The sequence below is a fragment of the Panicum hallii genome, chromosome 3, assembly GCF_002211085.1.
Source record: "Panicum hallii strain FIL2 chromosome 3, PHallii_v3.1, whole genome shotgun sequence".
NCBI classification, from domain to species: Eukaryota; Viridiplantae; Streptophyta; class Magnoliopsida; order Poales; family Poaceae; genus Panicum; species Panicum hallii.
Genome location: NC_038044.1, coordinates 9,882,269 through 9,902,950, shown reverse-complemented (window position 1 = coordinate 9,902,950; position 20,682 = coordinate 9,882,269). Strand labels below are relative to the sequence as shown.

Here is a 20,682-nt window from a genome sequence, read left to right as displayed (position 1 = left end):
GATTGGTTCACAAAAAACCTTACCAGTTGAAGAGTGTGCAACCTACCACCATCACCAGCTCCTAACAATAAGATTTTTAGCGAATGCAATCGAAACAAAGCAGTATGTCGTATACGAGCAAGCTACAGGCCAAGAGCTTAACTCCCAGCTCGCTTTCTAAATAATTTGATTATAGCCTTTCAGTGCATGGAGCTATAAAGGGATTATGATACTGCTATCGTTTACGAGAGCCTTGAATGGCTTTAGTGATCTTTTTGAGACACGATCTTCTAGTTTCAATGTAAATGTATGTTTGATTATATACACGGTGCGCGCGCGTGCTGCGAAGTTTTTGAACAGGACGAGTTATGCATTCTTCAGTAGTACACATATTAAAAATGTTCTCCATCAACCGGTTGACCGAGAAATCGAATCTTTTCAGATAACGACGTGGAATTAGAAACTTACCTATGCAGCCGGCTTTGCCATGCCATCTTGGTGACAAATGAAACGACATCAGAATTTTCTGAACCAAACACTTGGCGCAGCATCGAACTAATAGTATACAAGCCGAAACAAAGCCACTTAACTTGGCAGTACCCTTAGTTTTATCTGCCTTCAGGCTCAGAAGACCAAAAATCCAACAGCTATCCAGTCTTATGGACTCTTCCCTGATCCTTGTTACTCATTCATCTTGTAAATACCAGCGCAAAATTATCCATTATCGATCGGGGGTTCATCACGAGATATAGCTGGGGAGCATTACAAAGAACAAGAGTAACCAAGGGAATTTGCAAGAAGCTGCAGCTTTGATTAATAGGTAAGCAGACAGTATGTACAACTCAAAAACTTTACAGCCTCTGACGACCAGACCTAAGCCGCATCCTAACAAAAGACGAACAAAAACTGAGGTCGTAACCTCAATCACCTATATGTTAGCCATGTCGCATTTGATCTTGCGATCTTCTCTTTTCCTTACCCTATCAAACAACAAAAAATTCCCGAGGTTGGCAACAAAATTAGCGATCCACCTAGATCGCACGTCCCAATTTACTTTACACTGTACACGGGCCAGTGATCCTCTATGTTCAGCCATTGAGCTTCGCAAGGAACTGGTTCAGATCATACTCGTCAGCATACTGTGACTGATCCCAAAGCTCATCCAATCCATTAATAATGGACTTCAAGCCTTTGCCACCAGATTTCTTCTTTGAATCTTTATTCTGGTCATCACTCAAGCCCTGTGGAAGGACCGACGCCTGGCATGGAAGAGAGAGGATCAGAAACAAATAATTTGCACGTGTTTCTCTACATGGAAAAAATAAAATGCCCCAAGGGTTTACTTTTCTCGAAGCAGGGGTAGATGTGAACAGATCAAGCAGTTGGTCAGTGTTCATGGTCTTCAAGCTGGAGTTCTCAGCATTGATGACAGCATTGGCAACTGACACCTTGAACCTCTGGAGACTCATCACCTTCTCCTCAAGGGTACCACGCATGATGAGACGGTGAACATTCACCACTTTCCTTTGACCCAAACGGTGTGCTCTGTCCATCGCCTATAATAGCAGAATAATATTATTCCACCTCCTTAGAGGGGGGGAGTCTCCCCATGGTCGAGTTTTTTTATATATTATTCCATTTCAGAATTTTTCTATAAGACAAAAAAAACATTCACAGAGGGCAAAGGATCCACTTAGTCTTAAAAATGTAATCGAAGGTATAGGACTGGAAATACTTCCATTATAGTACAGCTACTTGCCTTTTTTTTTGGTTTAAAAAGCATCAAACTAGAATACATATTGAAAAATATTGCGATGAATCGATAGCATCTCATCCTGATGAAACATTAGGCAAATCGTACCTGAAGATCCTTCATTGGGTTCCAATCATGTTCCATGAAGACCAATGTGTCAGCAGATGTCAAATTCAAGCCAAGCCCGCCAACTGCAACAGGAAAGAATCAGAGCAAGCTTTCCCAACATATCAACAAGACCCCAGTGGCTGAGTTCTCTAAACCTACCATGGGTTGTTAACAGAAGTACATCAATGGTTGGATCTGAATTGAATGCTTTAACAATTTCAAATCTCTTCTCTGCTTCAACAGAGCCATCCAGCCGTAAATATGTCACACTGCAAGACATCAATATTCCTAAATTAGATGATTTGCCCAAAAAAACACTAGCAGAAGAAAAATCATAGGCATAATCCATGTTCCCAAAATCAAGTATTCATTAAGAAATATGAAATGCGTGTACATCAAAGCTGCCAAATCAGCAAAGGGATATCACTGGCAACCAGATCAGCCTCATAGATTAAACAGTTTTGTAGTGGCAACTGCAATATAATGAAGTTTGAAGGCACATAAACAGTAGGGGCAAAGGAAGAAGGCATGAAGCACACACCATACAGCGACATTAATACACATCATGTAGCTCACCTTCTCATATGAGATTGAAACAGGTCCTTCTCAATAATGTCAAGAAAAGCCTGAAGAAAAGACAGTTGAATCATGAGACAAGAATTTTACAGAAAGGATGAAAACAAAAGGCCCGGAGGAACAAAATTGTCATCCACAATTTTGATAGATTCCATACCTTATGCTGAGCAAAAATCAAAATTCTGTGTTGCCCAATAGCCGTCGAAGCATCAGGACTTGATATTTCTGATCCTATACCGCACTCCTGAAGTATTTCTTGAAGAGCAACAAGCTTAGGTGAGTGGTGGAGCTCATGAAGCTCACCGCCGGACCCCACACCTATTTCTTTCAGAAGATCAACAAGATGATCAGGAGGGTTCTCTCCAGTTACAAGTAAAGGATGGCTGCAGAGTTTTAATAGGTACTGCAATGCCTGCATTGCAAAAACAAATTTAGTTAGAAAGCAATCCCATTAAAACAAAAAACTGTAAACGAATAACAAGTAAATGATATTTAGCTGCAGCACCTGAAACACATGACGAGTTGCCTTTGGCTGAGGTGCAGATTCCTCCGATTCATTTGCTTTCACTATAGTTGAAATCTCTTCTTTTGCATTGGAGCTGGAGAATTTGTCATAAAGTTTGAGCTGCAACAGACTGAGATCGCAATATCTATCCTGGATAATCTTCTCTGGAAGATCAGACAAAACTTCATCCTTTGTTCTTCTCAGTAGAAATGGCATGACCTGGTATAGCAGGGCCGAATTTATTAATTTATAAAGGTCACAGCATCGATCATTTCAAAAAATCTACTATAAATAATAATAACCTGCTTATGCAGCGCTTCCATTGCAAGAATACCAGCTTCAGCATCCTTTGCTGAACATTTAGAATCTTTGGCTGCTAGTAATGGTTTTCCATATGTAGCTTGGAACTGTAAAGAACAATGGGCTTCAGTGTAAAATACTTCAGATAAGAACAGACCAAAGAGAGAACATGTTCTTTAGCGGAGATAATTAAGCGCATTTATCTCTTTGCGAAAGTGCAAATCAGTTTGTTTATTTATTTACACTTCACTTACATCACCTTTGTAAACCTCAATTAGTATAAGAAACTACTCAGTGGTGCCCTGAACTTTAGTTTGAATTTGTTCCAGGTTCCTCCATCGAACCTGGATTAATTACACCTACCATGCAGCCTGGTACATTCAGCAGAATTAAAACATAGGGGCATTTGATGCAAAAAATAATAAAAGTTATAATCTCCGGAACCAAAATCCAGATTGAAAACCAGTTTAAAATCCCCAAAAGCTCACTAACTGGGAAGCAAAAGTAAATTCAGTAAGATGATGCCAAAAACTAAGTTTTTGTAAAGTGCTAGCATAAGGTACAAATTTCTTAGCTTTGAGTTTCATAAAGACGAAAATTATTTCATAAAGCAACTTGTATCCAAAACATAACTTACTTGTTTTTCTGTACCAAGAAACCCAGGCATAAGGAAGTCAAATAAAGACCATAGCTCCAACACGTTATTCTGCGATGTAATGTGTCAAAGTCAATACAAGGAAATAGAATTTGATGGGTCACATACATAAACAACAAAGAAAGTCAAGCCAACAATAAAAAGAGGAATGAGACGGTGGCAGTACTGAGTACATATCAACAAGAGTTTCAGTTCCACCTAAAGTTTACCTGGATAGGAGTGCCACTCAAGATAAGGCGGTGTTGTGCTTTCAGCTGTTTCACAGCAGATGTGATTTTAGATCTTGAGTTTTTGATTATGTGCCCTTCGTCCAGAACACAGTAGTTCCAAGGGATATTCCCAAGAAAATCAATATCCTTACGTATAATATCATAAGATGTTATGATAACGTTAAACTTATCAAATTGACTACGGAGTGTGACTCTGTCCTGTGAAGAACCAACGTACTGAAGAGGTTTCATGATAGAGCCGTCTATGTACTTCTCTATTTCATATTCCCAGTGGGCCACTAATGTAGAAGGGCATATTATCAAAGATGTCGGATCTTTCTCATCATTCCGTGCACGCGATTCGGCAATGTCACTTGCTACCATAGCAGATGCTTGGAGTGTCTTACCGAGCCCCATATCATCACACAAAATTCCATGTAACTTAAATCGTCTAAGGAATGCGAGCCAGTTGATCCCTTCTTGCTGATACCTGCAACAACCAGCAAAAAATATTAAATAAGCATCAATAGGACGGTTGTGGGATTGCACATATGCATCAAGTATAATTCAACATATGAAAGTAAACTAAAATATTCAATCATTATAAAATCTTTCTCTTTACACCAATTATGATATTAACATTCTACTGGCTATTTAATTTAAGTTCGGAAAAGGTATCACAAATCCATGTTACGATGAAAAGAACTTCTATGCTAGATATGGACCTTCGCAATTCAACACTAAGATCAATGTTGAGCTTGAAATCATCAATTTGGGAGTTGTCAAGGAGCTGTTCCAGAAACTGCACATCTTCAGCACTGCTAGATAAGCGTTCACTTAGTCCACCTGGTAATGAAGCGCCCTTTGATAATGGCAGCAAAGGAACAAGAGCAGCAAAACTGTGAGTCACAGTCTGCCTAACAGAACCATCTGGGTCGCTCATACACTTCAGAAGTGGAACAACAAGGAACGGAGCATAAGGAACCAACTCCACAGCCAAACCCTGAACAAGAAGGCTCAAAAGCATCCCAGCCCCTTGTCTTGCACAAACAGAAGATAAATCAGACAACATTGGAATGACATTCTCTATCACCAGAACCATCACATCATCAGCCAATGACTTTGCCATTGATGTGATGCACCTTGCAGCAGCTAGTCTAACAGCCACATGAGCATGACGAACACACCCAAGAATACAGGGAAGGAGACTTAGCAGTTGAGGCCTTAAGGGCTCAGCCAAGTGAGGCGTAATTGAGCGAACAACCTGCAAAAACCAAGAAAGACATCAAAATGTGAGCAGAACTAAGCATGCTAACAGTAAAGGATTGAAATTGATGTTGCATACCGGTTTGATACCAACAGGTGATATAAGCCTAGACAATATAGTTTAATACAAATTTTACAAAGCACCCAAAACACTTGATCCAAATAAACTCTAAATCGAACGAACCTGGATATTATTTATGAGCGACTGTGGATCCTTATCCTCATATGATCTGCCTAGCTGTGCAATACTCGTATCATCTTTTGGACAATCTTCGGTTTTTACAGGTTTAAGAAACTCAGTAAGGCAATCCCATAATTTGGGAAGTTTTTCAAATAATGACGGTCCAAATTTCTCGCAGAGATGCTTGAAAGCTAACTCTGATCCACGTCGGCTAATAAAGCCCTCCATTTTTGACCTTTCTTCACTAACAGAAGCCGTATGACCCCTGGATCTATGACTGCTAAAACGCTTTCCAATTGACAGTAAATTCTGGTCCTCAACAACCTGCATTGAGTTAATTATTGCAGCTTGAGGTGTCTCACTAGCATCAGTGCATGTCAATGTGCAGAGATTCTTGGTTAGCTTGTCATTGGGGCCAGGCTTGCGGCCAACACAGCTACAAATGAGCTCAGCAAGTGCATCAGCAGCTTTATCTTGAAGTACTTCTTCCTGGATGATACAGAATCATCTGAGCATAATGATTAATGCAGAAAATACAAAATAATCACAAGAAAAGCTAAGTCATTTACCTGTTCTCTTTTTATCGCAGCCATTAAAGGTAAAATGACAGGGTTCAACTTACTAGGCAAACCTGACATCCAGACTACAGCAGAAGCCACTAAAGAACAAACCGTCACATGCAAATTATTCTGCATAATAACATCAAACAAAGCTTATGTAAATATATTACTAACAAACAATTAGGAAATCATAAATATCAGGCATTTTTCAAGTAATATAAATGTAAGAACACAATAATTTGAACATATCACATACCTGAACACATTTCAAGTAGCCTGATGTAGACAATAGACCTTGTTTTGCTGATTCTATGTTATTCAGGACAATTCTTTCACTTTCTGAAAGAAGATCAGATTCGGATGGTAACAAAAGCTTTGATGCAAAGTTGATAGCATCATCAACACCCAGCACATCAACATTAAGGTTTAAGCCACTAATATAATCTTTGAAAACAGGACAAGAATCAATTGAGTGAAGCAAATTATTGGCTTCATTGCGCATCTTCGTGTATGTCCTTGAAAGTTCAGAATATGGAAGCACAGAATCTTTTGTAGGTAATGCTGGATCAGAGCAGGTCAACAAGTCCAGTAGCCACTCTTTCACGGAAGATAGGAAAGCTAGTAATGTACCCACTGATACAGGATCCCTACCTCTCAGATCCTTAAACCAAGAAACGATAACCATTGAAGCCACCTGAAGCAACAAAAACATGATGTTAACAAGTAACTGAACACAGGAACATACTTTACGTGATTGAGCCATCTCATACCTGTCTCTGAACTCCTGAAAGAGACATGAGATCATTTGCTAGTGGACTTAGAACAACTTGCCATGAGCCTACAGGCAACTTAGATGCAAAAAGCCCAAGTGCCATTGATGTAAGAACTCGTGTATGAGTAACAGATTTGTCAGAATCAGCACCAACAATTATCTTAGAAACACTTGAGGGAACATCAAAATGTTTTTCATGAGAAGTACTTTCCCCTGTAGAACCAAACGAGATCATTCTTGTGCACTCATGCTCTAGCTTAGCAGATCTGATCTTTGCAGCAGCTCTTGAACGACTTCCTCGGGGAAGGGCAACTGGTAAAAACATTTTTGTTGAATCCAATGCTGAGCCAAATGGAGTGGTAGCAAGTTGTACCCAATTACTAAAATATAGCTTCGCAGCAGATTCAAGGTCCTTCTCAGGGCACTACAATAATTGAGACAATTTTTTTCATCAATGTCACTGTATGCTAGACCAGATTGTTAAGCTGATGTGGATTTAGTGAGTAAGCGATGTCCAGAACATCAAAATAACCTGAAGTAGAAGTTTCCAAGCCCTTTCAGAGGACTGAAGAATCTCATCATTTGACTCCAAAAGTAGGTTCTGGAAGACAACCTGCAGTGCATCACCTAATATTGATGTTGGCCAGAATTTAGACGGGACAGTTCCAGATAAACTCCTACTGTTCCCAACTTCAAGAAGCTTCTCCTACAAGAAAAACGAAACTTGAGAGTTAAGTAGGAAAGCCCAATAAGAGATACAGAAAAACCTGTATGAGCACATGAATACTTATGACAATAACAAAACTGCTAATTTGTATTGCTTGCTGATTGTGCGTATGCCACAGCCGGGGTGTGCATATGCCAAAATGAATCTAAAAAAATCATACCAGTGTGCGTATGGCAGAACGCCGAACTGAAGTAATACTATGTCTCATAAAGGGCCACAGCCGGGGTGTCAGTGTGGCTAGACCGTAAGGGTTCTCACTAGATGGCAATCTCTCTTCTTGCTCAGCAGTCTGAGTTAATTTGTTTAGATCAAATTCTCCCCTTTCCCCTGAAGTTGCTGTGCCAAGCATCTTTGGGACCATCTCTGGCTGCGAATATATTTCTGCTAACAAGTTCATTACACTGAAAATGAAAAGAATACTAGGACATCAGATAACTAAAGCTTTTCCAGTGACATAAATGAAAATCCACTTAAAAGGAAGAAATGGCAATAAAAAGGTAACAAAAAAACTCCACAGATGCAACAAAACTAAAGGTAATTGGTGGCCAGTTTCAGAAGACAAGAAAAGAACAGTTGAAAATAAATGGACCAAGTGATCGGATCTGCCCATATTATTCAATCATATATATTTGCCAGATGAGGGAAACAAGATTTAAGTATACCTGCTCGTAGATGGGCTTAGATCATCAAGGTCAAGCAATATATCCCAAAGCAACATCACGATTGAATGCAGCATTTTATCATTCAGCCTAACTAAAGAGTCAGCAGCTGGGATCAGGGCTTCTGCAGCCACTGCTCGGACATCATCATCAGGATCCTCCAGACCAGCTTTACAAGCATGAATGACATAGTCAAGCAAATCTTTAAGCATTTCCTGGTCGGGCAAGAAATAATACTGTTACATCAGCAAAATGGAAAAAAAATTGTCTCCTGAAATATTTAGTTGGCAAAAATGGCAACAAGGCAGCCATTCTGCTACTCTGCATCGGTTAACAGTATTACAAGGACAGAATCTTGATTAGCAATTACATTGTTACATTAAGTTATCAGTTCACTGAATCTTGATTAGCAATTACCTGCCGAACAGCGACCAAGTATTTAATGCCAAGGAGGCTCCCATGACGAACTTCCCACTCTTGTCTGCGCTGAAAGAACAAAGAACAGAGACAGAGAGAGATGGCAATGATGAATAGAAAGCATTGTTTTGAAATTTGACAGGATGAGACAAATGACTACTACAGCACACCTGCATTTGCAGCAAGATATTCAGTGTATGACATACTAAAGAAGGGTGCATGTACTTCAGCACAGCACCAAGAGCTTGAGCACAGGTTTCGCGAACTGGGGCAACCACTTGATCTGATACATAATCACCAAAGCTGAAAACAAAACAAGGTAGGAAGAAATAAGGCTCAAGATAACAAAGCTTACATATTAATCATATATCTAGACGTCCAGAGAAGCATACCGATCCAGTGAAAGTACACAAAGGAAGCGAATTGCACAATCCTGAAGAAATTCCCAATTCTTCATATAAGAATATTTGGTTAATTTCATCAGTTTCATGAATTTTGAATTTTCAGGAGCATGCACATGAGAAATTGGATTTGATGTGGAGTTGAGTTTTTCATGTACTGGTTTACATGATGAATCCCCTTTAGCGGGGTCAGTTGAATCACCAACACAGAACTCAGGCTCGACTTTTACATGAGCAGAACTTAATTCACCAGTTGATACAGTAGGCACATTGCTCAGATCTGCCTCTGTTTTTGAATGACCGCCGTTAACCATCTCCTTATCATAGTCCATATACATAGATTCAGAAGGATTTTGCTCTTTCTTATGCCTCTTCAACGCTGGCTCGAGGTGTTCCACATGAACATCATCGTTTAGATCAATACCATGCGCCCTTTTAAGGGACTCAAAGTTGGTTTTACCATCCAAAATAGCAGAAGGCAAGCTCAGATCAGGAAAATATACTCCAGCACAAGCACCTTGATGTGTCAAAATTTCCCTTAAAGCCATAATTGTGCCATGGCGAACTTCCCAAACTAAAATGCAATGCAAAGTTAAAATAATGTAAGACTCCGGTCGAGAAAGAGACAAAGTAAGACATTATGAGACATATTCGGGGATCAGATGGGCTTACTAGGGTCAAACATATCATGAATAAGCTGATCCACAAATTGTTGAAAAGGCCATCTCCCATTTTCACTGTACTCCAGATTGTCTTCATCCGTAGTTATATCCAATGCATCCTGAAACATGGTAATGGAAATGACTAAATAACCCATCCATGAATGCTCCAGACAAGCTAATATGAATCCCCAAACAAAACAACAGCCACAGCATACTAGCGCAAGTGGCAGCACACTGACCCACCCATGCATCAGCACACTGCCACATGAGTAGACATACAGGCCATGCTAGCAATTGCATAAAGAGAAATTAAGAGCTATAAGAGTTGAACAGAAAATAGCTGCACTGAGCCCTCTGATTACTCCCTCCATCCTATAATATAGGGCATCCTAGCAGTTTCATGACAGATTAAGGAGATAAGGAAATGACGCATGTACCCCTATTTAATGCCTTGTTTGGTTGTCATTTTGCTGATTTCATAGCCGGGTAGGAATAATTAGTTTCCAAAACACCCTTGGATGTCTTATATTTGGGTACAAATTTTGAACCCTTCAATGCCTTATATTTCAGGACGGAGGGAGTAGTCTGGAATCTATTTTTACATTAAATATGATATATCACGAACATAACTCCTATTCAAACAAACACTTCAGGAAATCCCAAGATCTTAGAGACAAAATGGAATGGCCGATAATTCGTACATTCTGTGCACCGCTTTGGTCAGAAGTAGCTCCATTGGATGGTGCAGGACTTTTTAGTGTAACCTCATCCCCCTCAGATACAGTCTTTGTATGATCTTTTGCGTTACTCTTCGCTTTACGCTTCAGCATATTGAGCTCCCTGGCACTTAATCGCCTAGAGCGAAAGTTAGGCTGCTTGTGATACCTAGGAACCATGGTGGAAACCAATTGCTGGATATTACGACCAGTATTGAATGAATTAAATCCATTATTCTGTACATGTGAACCCCAATAATTTTTTTGGGCAAGAAGATCCTCGTCTTTGATAACATCATTAACATCCATAAACTGCTCACATACATCCAGTCCTGCACTAGAACAAAAACAAAACAAAAAAAAAGTTGTGTAAGCATTCCAAAAAACTAATGTATATGCAAAGACATTTGTCCTCATATACATCGTCAAGATAAGATGGAAGCAGCATGTCACCAATCCAATAGGTGGCACTTCATATTTACTATAGTAATACAACTCCAAGATTTTAAGTGGCATTAGGAAACTACCCATCAGTACCAAATCTCTATTTAAGCAGCATTTCAATCTTTTTAAACCTCCAAATCTCTGAAGAAATCCAATAGATGTAAGCAGTGCTGAAGATACTCCTAAACTTCAGCTACTAGATCTCTAGTGATCCCTAATATGTATATTCAAATGTGATTGCACTATTGCAATGTACTACCTGCATTTTATAGCATAGGAGCTCCTCCTCTAGATTCACTTTTAAAAAAAAGTAGACCCAACAAAATCTAGCTAGAGTTAAATATGTTTTGCCACCTCAACCCCTTCCGAAGGCATTATAGCTATGCCAACCTTCTCTTAAACATGGGCAATGGGGTAGGCATGTTGTAACAGAGGGATTACTACAATACAGGTAAATGCGAAATTCAGATCAGCAAAAAAGCTACTCGGTCTTTTAAGCAACAGATCGGCAAATGTAACTCAAAGTCTGGGGATTCTGAAAAAACATATTGTGGAACACGGTCAAAATCTTGAAGTTTACTTTTTTCCCCACTAAAGTAAGGAAAAACTAACCTAAACGGCGCCGAAGATTTTTCTTTTGGCGAGCAAGGCGCTCTGCTGGATTCTTGCCATTGTCATTTGCAATGTCGTATTCCTAGCAGTCAGATACAAGCAAATATGTTAGCAATTTCACATATTACATTGACAAAGAAAGACAAGATTTGAAATGGAATAGTTAGTTTTATCCTTACAAGAAACTTTAATAAAATGCATGTTGATACAAACCAAGTGCGGAAATTTGAACTTCTCTTGTGTGTAGCTTCAGTTGAATATTAGATATTTTCTTATTATGATGAGCTGCAGGTCATGTTGCCACATTTATCCATCGCCCACTCATTTTTTTTCCGGTTAAAAATACCAGTAAATAACTGTGTAACCCAATAAGAGTGCTCAGAAAGAGATAAATCTATTTCAGCATTTAAAGTCTGCTGTCCATTTACAATATTATGAGAATAACATAATCAAAAGTGTTGATACATTAGGTAAGAATGTATTGAGGGTGTATACCCCACCCTAAAAAGAAATTTTGAATTAGATCCTAAAAAAGCTGGGATCCTGAAACTCAAAACTACATTAAATCTTTAATCTACTCGTTAAATCTTGAGGCCAAAAAATATTGGTACTAAGAACACACCTGTCCACCCGATGCCAATAAAGGAGATCCAAATTCCAATACCCTATTTATGTCGAATCTGCGAGTATGAATAGAAATAAAACAGCATTAGTGAGGGCACAAAAGGAAAAGAAAGGAGGGAAAGTCCACTGCACATTAAAGGTTTAATCCAGCAAAACCTTCCAAAAGCAAGATCAGATGTTGCTGCAGGATCAGCGCGTGGCAATGAACCAGCATCATCACTTCCATCAGACAACCCAGAAGCATGTTTTTCTGCTTCCACAGAAGTACATAGGTCCTTTAATGATGTGTGTTTGACATTCTCTGCTATCGCACCAATCGCATGAGCTGCTGCAACCCTCGTGTCCCAATTTTTACTACGAATGTACTGAGAAACCTACAATAGGCACATAACAACAAGAATTTCAGCCAAATAATGTGTGGAAGACATACAAAGAAAAATCATTCATTCATGGCAGAATATCAACAGAAGATATCACTTGACAGAGTGTTTATATCATAGATATACCTTAAATACATGAGATGACATCACGTATCAACAATGTTAATAGTGTATTTATGCGTACTGTATTGTGATACAGTGCAAAGTGCTTTGTGCAAAAGTACATCATGAACATTCAGTCCTTCTTAGATATATTCAATTTGGAAACTTCATACCACTTCAAGTCAAATAGCATCAGAGCATGATAGCTCTTGGTCGCAACACTAGCCACCACCGAGCAGCTGCATGGGGACCTCCACCAGCCCAAGCATCTTCCTTCTTTCTCAGGCATTATTTATGATTTTGAGAGGGGGCTGAGGGTCATGCTAACGGTGCACTGTATTCTCATCTAGTTTAGGTGATTTGTGTAGTCCCTCATGTATGTTCATCCATTTGGGATCATTTTGTAATAAACATGAATGGAAAAAAGAAATATACCAATGACATAAATGGATTTTTTTTACTTTTCAAACAATAGACATCAACATTTCAAACAGAAAATACACAAAACATACTGTTATCTTTGGTATTTATCTCTCAACTTATACACAATTGCAAATGTAGCAGAAGTGCATAACAAGAGAACAGCATGGCACATTTTTGTGCTATCATACAGGTGTGAGTCTAAGCAGTTGGGTATACCAGCAAAAATATACATTGGATCATACACAGCAGAAAACATTAAGCAAACACTAAGGTTTCAGGTTTGAAGAGCTGAAAAATTGGCAACATCCATGCCACCTATGTACCTTTTTAAGCAATGCATTTAGCTCCTGGGGATGGGACTTGGCAATTTCTCCAATTTGGCGTGCAGCCGCAAACCTTGTCGCTTGTGTCGAACCAGCTGGTTGATGTTAAAGAAATTTTGCATGGACAGATAAGCCAACAGAGAAACCCGAATGACTCCCCTAGGCGGTTATTTTAGCGACTTACCATAGATATTGAGTTGGTACATTTTAGCATGGTTAGTTGCATATTGCACTAAGCAAAGGTGCCAGATTAGTTCTATTTTTCGAGAAGCAGTACAATCTAGGAGTTATAATAGCATCTACTCATTTGTAAACTCTAAGCATATTTTAAAGGCACTTGCAAAAAGCTATATCAAAATCGCATATGAAATAGAATCTCTGAAGAGTGGAGGGTAAACAGATAAAAGGATACTGTCCAGTAATGTGAGGAGACGGTGAAGACGGGACGAATTCTGGGCCATAAATGATGCAGACCGGCAGACGTGTCATCCGAGGGAGTATAATTAGGAAAAGTATACTTCACCACCTTTAGTTAGCAGTTGGTAGGTAAATTACACCAGCTCTGCGAACGAAGAAGGCACAGATATGGAAAGAAATAACATTATTAAGCTCACTGAAATAACAGAATACGTGACATGGTGATAACGAAATGAATAAATCCCTCCCTCCAAAAAAAATGCCAAAAAGAGATGGCAGGATAAGCGACATGCACGGGGCAGGACTAGGCGCAGCTGCGAAGCCTCGAAACTAAATCGCCCGTGAGGCGCTCGTCGGGATAACGAAACCGCCGGGTGCAAGTTGGATTTCAAATCTAGTAATCAAATCAGCGCCGCATGAAACCGCAGGGAGGCAGGGGGGTGAGAGACGGACCCGAAGGGGGCGAAGGAGAGAGGCGCCCAGTGTAGGCGCGGGTGCGGCGGCGCCGGGCGACGAGCGGCGGAGAAGGGGATCGCGGGGAGGGGTGGAGGAGGGGGCGAGCCCTCGCGGGGAGGGGCGCGTGGGGTCGGGGGGTGGCGAGCGGAGCCCAATCCGCCGCGCACGCGCGCGCCCAGCCGGAGCCCCGGGTCGGGGGGCTCGTGGCCTGGCTTCTCGGCTTGGTGTGGTCGAGTCGCTGAGTCGGAGGGGCTCGGGCTGCCTGTGGCTCTGGCTCTGGGTAGGTCGTGGCCAGGCCGCCTGGGTGTTATTATATAGGCTTTTGCGTTGGATTTTTCCTTCCTGAACGATCGGGTGGGTGAAAATGGGCTATCCAATATAGATTTGGGCTCCCAATGGGCCTGGTTCCGCTTAGACGTTTAGTTTGTTTTTATTTTTTTGAGAGGACGGTGCCGTTTAGCTCCGGGCAGCAGATGTAATGCGGACCAGTAAACTCGACGTCCGTTCCTCATCAACTCTGAAAAGATAGCAAATTGAGGCAAATCACAAGCTCATAGGTCATGTAGGGAGGGTTTTGCACCTATGATGATATCAGATCATGATCCTAATGCTCCTCTCACAATTCAATTCCACCATTAATCATCCGTAGATCAATAAAAATATGAGTTTGATCTTTTTGAAACTGATCCCTATATTTTGTAAGTTAAATTTTTAGACGCCTTACCACCTCTATTTGCACCCCGTGCTTTCCAATCTAAATTACAGCCTACCCAAGAATTAACGTTAGCAACGCACCAACGAAACAGCACCCCGTGCTCTCCAATCACAATACAAACTGAAAATTCCATGGTCAAACGCCGCTACCATTCCAATTTCCAATTCAACTAGTGCTACATAACCTGATCCAAGCATCAGGACAGGATTATCGATATCACCGCAGGTACAAAGTATTAAAGAACAATGCGATAATGAGGTTGCATGGCAAAGAATCCACTGCGCGGCAGAATGATACTAATCGCTCGACAAGATGGTTCCGCATGCCAACACGCGAGTTATCTACAACCAGGTCCCTGGCCTGCTACACATAATATCGGCAACTTTTCTTCAGGTTGCCTGCCTCCCACCAACACCACCACCATCACATACTGTTTGGGACTAGAATGCAGCTCTCTTACAGCAGCAGCTGCTAACCTCCTTATAGCATTGCCTCCTTCGCCCTAATCACCCATCACATTATGCCAGACAACCTGCTGATTTGGTCAGTCTACAAAATGCCAGCCGTGCTCCTCCCAGTGCCACTATGATCCAATACCCGCAACCCCCTCTGCCGCTGCTGCCTGTGCTGCAGCCGCTGTACCGGCAACTCCTTTGGCTTTTGCCGCAGCTTCTTGTGCTGCCGCCGCCGCCGCTGCAGCCGGTGACTGAGGGGGAGGTGGGGCTGCTGGCGTCTTCTGTGGCACCTTAGCAGCCTTCTTCTGCTTATTGCCACTATTGTTTACCTGTGCCAGTAATTTCTTGATCTGGGCTCCAGAGAGCGTTTCATGCTCAAGAAGGGCGTTTGCTAGCGCATGAAGCTCCCTATCATGTGTTGTCAAAATCGTCTTTGCATTATTGTACGCCCTCTCCAGAATGTCCTTCACCTCCTTATCAATCATGCCTCTTGTTTGGGCGCTCATACTATTCCCATTGTCATCACTGTAGGAAACAAGACCCACCCGCTCACTCATACCATACTTGGTGACCATGGCTCTTGCCAGCCGTGTTGCTTGCTTTAGGTCAGATGAGGCACCAGAGGTTACCTCGCTTTTCCCAAATATAAGCTCTTCAGCCACCCTTCCTCCCATGCACACATCCAATCTTGCCAGCATCTGCTTTCTCGAAACACTATGCTGATCCTTCTCCGGCAGCTGTGTAACCATGCCAAGAGCCATTCCCCTTGGAACTATTGTAGCCTTGTGAACAGGGTTAGCACCATCCGTGTGAATAGCAACAAGGGCATGCCCTCCCTCATGATACGCAGTCATTTTCCTGCACTCATCAGATATCACAGCTGATTTGCGCTCGCTGCCCATCATGATCCTGTCCTTGGCAAACTCCAGGTCCTTCATTGTGACAGCTTTTGCCCCATCCATAGCGGCCTTCAGAGCAGCTACGTTGACCAAGTTTGCAAGGTCTGCGCCTGAGAAACCAGGTGTTCCCCTTGCAATGATCATCAGATCCACATCATCTGCTTTTAAGACCTGAAATTCAGGGAGGAAATGTCAGGTGAGATTTTCTAAACCACAGAACCCACCAAGCGTTAATCAGACAAGGTTTGGCATATGCGAGTATGGATTTACCTTTGACATATGAGTATCCAGGATCTGTCGTCGGCCCTCAACATCTGGATTAGGAACCACAATGTGACGATCGAAGCGCCCAGGCCTAACAAGTGCTTTATCCAGTGACTGAGGGAAGTTAGTTGCTGCAATTACAATTATCCCATCATTCTGCTTAAAGCCATCCAACTCAACAAGCAGCTGATTCAAGGTCATCTTCATATACTGTTGATCCTTGGGATTTCTGCTCCCACCAATCGCGTCAATTTCATCGATGAATATTATACAAGGGGATCGCTTCTTTGCTGCATTGAACAGGTCCCTCACCCTTCGAGCCCCAACACCCACAAACATCTCCTCAAATTCACTACCGCTGCATGAGAAGAAAGGAACACCAGCTTCCCCAGCTATAGCCCTTGCCAACATGGTTTTTCCCGTTCCAGGTGGCCCCACCAGCAAAACACCTTTAGGAAGCTTTCCACCAAGGCGTGTAAAACGCTGAAAACCATGAGAGGTGCTTGTGATCATTAAAAATTTAAACATGGATATACAACACAAAATGGAGCAACCTGACACAACTTTTTCAATGAGCAAATTCTAGATTACAAACCCATCCCTAAGAAAGGAGTGCAAAGGACCAAAGCAACAGTCCATTTAATAATGCATGAGATTGAAACAACTATGGATGCAGAGCGTCAGAAAGGTTTATGAAGAGTTCCATGAGCCTGAAAGTGACGTCAAACAATGAGCTCACAAAGGGTTGCTAGAACTGGGTAGTAAAATCAATGGATCCTGCAGTTTCTTCTGAGGCTGGCAAAAAAAAAATCCAAACAAATTGTGGCATAAAGAATAATTAGAATACAGATAGACCACAGGAGTAACTTACTTCACAGTGTTGCAATTTCAGTACAATACAATGTTTTAGTCCTAATAACCATACTGGGCTAGATCTAATGGTTATTCAGTTGTTTTTATGATTTTAACTAATCACAGACAAATGGAAATGCCAGAATAATATTAATTTACTTTGGGATCTCGTAGGTAGTGAACAATTTCCTCAAGTTCAGCTTTAGCCTCGTCAACTCCCTTGACATCACTGAACTTAGTCTTCGAACTCATGCTCGGCTGAACCTCTTCATTCAAACCAAGGCCTGTATATACCCCAAGTTTCAATGAGCTGTTGAATTGTTCAAGAACAGTAGAGTCATTCAACTCCAAGATAGCAAACCTTTACTAATTCCTCTGTCTTCAATGAGAGCTCCAATGCCAGAGATTACAATGAAAGTAAGTGCAATGCTTCGGAAGGTTTTCCAAAGCTGCTCCTTAAATTGACCAGTTTCTGCGGTAACCATGTGAATAGGTGCATTTGCGGTACCAAGAGCTCCATCTTTAGTCTGACGACCAACACTTGCAATTGCAGCAAGACCAGTACGCCTTTCTTCATCCATTACTGAACTAGCCAGTCCTGCATAAGAACTTCATATGATGATCCATGCACAAAAAAGTTCTACAAGAATATGGCATATATTATGTAGGGGAAAAACTGCGGAAGTGACAGAAACAGAACACAATGCAGAGTAGCGAGGGCATTATGACTATAGTTCAAATTTAATAATAAAATCAAAGTGGAAGAAAGTATTTAACTAAAGTTTCCACAAAATCAGGGTCCAGGAAATGATGCGATGAAACAAGGGGCTTTTCAAAAAAAATTAATTGCAATATTCATATGATGGCAAAACCAGTAGAGAAGATACCTCTCTGCATTGTTTTAAGCAGGAGGCTATCCTCTAGTCTGTCAAGACTGACAAGAGCTTTGATATACTCAGAAAGAGCCGACGAGTTGGAATGCAATGAAGGGTGCCTTTCAAAGATTTGTACAACTCTTTCTGGGTCACTTCTATAAATCTCTTTAAGCAGAGAAGCTTCACTAGGTGAGTCCAGGTCCCGTATCCAGCGTGGAAAGCTACTGGCATAGCTTGAGCGGTACCTCTTGTGCAAATTTCTAAGCACGCTGCCTGCATGAAGCACCAGCACGAGTTAGAAAAAACATGGGAAAGCAACGAAACCACAAGAGAAAGAATAAGAGTAAACAATAAGTGGATTATTACTCAAATAGCACATGTCTAGTCCAGTGATATGAAATGTAGGGACACCGCTAAAAGCAGGTAATAGCTGGCATAGAAGACACTGATTTACACTGTGAATCCAAGGCGTAACCTATCACAGGGAATTCAGCAAGCATACCTGCTCCGGTATCGCTCCTGGGTGCCCTGAAAGGAAAGGTTGCCGGTAGCTGACTGCAAATGGCATTTGCTGACCGATGCCTGGCAACCTGTGTCACAAAGACAAAGGGCGCCGAAATGATGGCGTGCGTTAGGCTGAGCACGTGTGCCAATATTGAGGCAAGTCAAAAACAAATGGTCCAAAAGATAAATACACCACCATTGCAAGCATCACGTCACGACATGGTTAATGTTCAACTTTTGTAATTTCAGATTCCTCAGGCATTAAGGGTGTCACTACTAGCTAACCCTCAGCAAAGATTCGTCGTTTGCAGTAGATCGGATCGAGGGTTGTTTTTGTTTCAGTGGAAAAACGTGTTTGAGGGCAGGGCAGGGCAGGGCTGCGCAATGGGATGGAGAATCCCCCTCCTAGTCCTAAACCCTAGTTTTGCGATGGAAGATGCGCAATCTCCCAAGGTAGGCGTTCCAGACTGGTCACGCCGCGTGTCATGTCCCAGGACGGACGCATCCATCCAATCCAATCGAGGCCCCGGACCTCGAGGAGGAAACGGGAGAGTCGGAGGGCAGGGATGTTGAGAGGGGGAGGAGGAAAAGAAGAGAGAGGGAGAGAGAGAGAGAGAGAGAGAGAGAGAGAGAGAGAGAGAGAGAAAGGAACCTTGGAGATGGCCAGTCGCCAGGCCATGGGGAACAGAGGAAGTGGCCTGCGGCGGAGAGATCCCGGGGAGGCGCCGCTGGGGAGGGCGACGACCGGAGGCGGAGGCGGGCGGGGCCGAGTGATCGGAGTCGTCCAAGTCCAGGGAGACGGGGAGGGGGCGGGGGTGGGTTCTTCTCTCCCTCGGCATCGACGACCAAGAGACCAGGCAGGGCGCCACGGGCTGCTGAAACGGCTGGGCCTTAGGAATTGCATGCGGGCTGGCCCACCACGTTGCGAGCCTCGTGGGCCCCCTGCGCTTCCGTGTCACAATGAAAAGTTATGGTGACGGCCCATCCGCTACCCCTCCCGTAGTCCCGATGGCTCCGCCGCCGGGTCGGGGTGCCACCGCTCGTCGGTCCTCCTCCTCCGTCGCCGGTCGCTTGGGGCCTGTTATTTCCTTGCCCTTGCCGTGGCAAACCGGCGTTCCCCGTTTGACGCGCCAGTTGGGCAGCAGGTGCCCCCAAAACTGCCTCGCTGTTCAGTCACAGGCTCACAGCTGAACCGGTCGCCAGAGATTCAGTGCAAGTTTCAGTCGCTTTTTCCCGGCCGACCGACCAGGAGACCGAGCGAGCTTGATAGAGATACAGACTTTACGACGCGACCACGCCACGTGTATGCCGAGTAAAATAAGGTAGTAGGAGTATACTGCCGCAACGCGGTGACTGGTGGTGACTTGGTGAACCTGCCTGCGCTGCACGGACTGAAACATGCATCGAGCTACCTTCCCTGCGATGTATCGCCAAGCGGCGGATCGAAAGGTGTTTGGTGGTATCCAGTGAAACATTTGCTCTTGTAGCTCGGGTTAGAAGCCACGTGAACCATGTGTTGGGTAACATTTTGTAGCTATAAATCATGCCAGGTGGACTCTATATTTCTGGTATGATTGTAGGTGTGGTTATATTAGTAGAGGAGTTTCTATATGTACAGTATCACATCACGTAGGTATTGACATTCTCTATAGTACTATCATCAAGGACCAAGTACGAGCTGTCTCAGCAAAAACAAAAGGAGGACGTGCGTGTCTTCCTTGCACCGTATTTCTCTTTGAAACTATGCGGTGCTAAATATACATGTCGACTTTTTACTGTGTTTAATCTCCTATAAAGCAAGGATCTGTCTCCACATCAGTTGATCGAAAAATCACTTATCTGTCGATCACCATCTACATCCGTTAGATCCTAATCCTACGATGTAGATGTT

General features: G+C 42.4%; 2 protein-coding genes across 3 annotated transcripts; both read right to left on the bottom strand.

Moving 5' to 3' along the window:
- Positions 1-757: 757 nt before the first annotated feature.
- On the bottom strand, positions 758-14,496 carry LOC112885020 (TATA-binding protein-associated factor BTAF1). 2 transcript variants are annotated; one of them, XM_025950686.1, is made up of 29 exons: positions 14,225-14,496; positions 13,767-13,916; positions 13,355-13,449; positions 12,283-12,500; positions 12,125-12,182; positions 11,503-11,584; positions 10,432-10,778; positions 9,741-9,849; positions 9,060-9,642; positions 8,838-8,970; positions 8,668-8,736; positions 8,254-8,465; positions 7,752-7,992; positions 7,397-7,570; positions 6,863-7,288; positions 6,349-6,786; positions 6,102-6,221; positions 5,536-6,021; positions 4,811-5,349; positions 4,086-4,575; positions 3,859-3,927; positions 3,224-3,328; positions 2,922-3,140; positions 2,574-2,828; positions 2,417-2,466; positions 2,000-2,109; positions 1,841-1,923; positions 1,323-1,535; positions 758-1,238 (listed from the first exon to the last, which is right to left on the bottom strand). In XM_025950686.1, exons 2-29 carry the CDS (start codon positions 13,813-13,815, stop codon positions 1,068-1,070), a joined length of 6,144 nt encoding a protein of 2,047 aa, XP_025806471.1. In that variant the 5' UTR covers positions 13,816-13,916; positions 14,225-14,496; the 3' UTR covers positions 758-1,067. The 2 variants fall into 2 exon arrangements, with proteins under 2 accessions (XP_025806471.1, XP_025806472.1); XM_025950687.1 differs by lacking the exons at positions 12,283-12,500; positions 13,355-13,449; positions 13,767-13,916; positions 14,225-14,496 and having other exon boundaries at positions 10,432-10,783.
- A 573-nt stretch (positions 14,497-15,069) lies between these two features.
- Positions 15,070-19,614, bottom strand: LOC112885021 (ATP-dependent zinc metalloprotease FTSH 5, mitochondrial-like). The gene is made up of 7 exons (XM_025950688.1): positions 19,444-19,614; positions 18,790-18,877; positions 18,300-18,560; positions 17,774-18,010; positions 17,572-17,696; positions 16,567-17,043; positions 15,070-16,467 (listed from the first exon to the last, which is right to left on the bottom strand). Exons 1-7 carry the CDS (start codon positions 19,468-19,470, stop codon positions 15,526-15,528), a joined length of 2,157 nt encoding a protein of 718 aa, XP_025806473.1. The 5' UTR covers positions 19,471-19,614; the 3' UTR covers positions 15,070-15,525.
- Between the last annotated feature and the right edge of the window lie 1,068 nt (positions 19,615-20,682).

Excerpts from the sequence above, each read along its gene's own strand:
- LOC112885020 (XM_025950686.1), bottom strand. The coding sequence starts at position 13,815 with ATGGCCCAGAATTCGTCCCGTCTTCACCGTCTCCTCACATTACTGGAC. Across the intron at positions 12,183-12,282 it reads TCTGATCTTGCTTTTGGAAG|ATTCGACATAAATAGGGTAT; the intron begins GTTTTGCTGGAT and ends TCATACTCGCAG. Across the intron at positions 1,924-1,999 it reads ACTTCTGTTAACAACCCATG|TTGGCGGGCTTGGCTTGAAT; the intron begins GTAGGTTTAGAG and ends TTCCTGTTGCAG.
- LOC112885021 (XM_025950688.1), bottom strand. The coding sequence starts at position 19,470 with ATGGCCTGGCGACTGGCCATCTCCAAG. Across the intron at positions 18,011-18,299 it reads GCTTAAAACAATGCAGAGAG|GACTGGCTAGTTCAGTAATG; the intron begins GTATCTTCTCTA and ends GTTCTTATGCAG. Across the intron at positions 16,468-16,566 it reads TGGATACTCATATGTCAAAG|GTCTTAAAAGCAGATGATGT; the intron begins GTAAATCCATAC and ends CCTGAATTTCAG.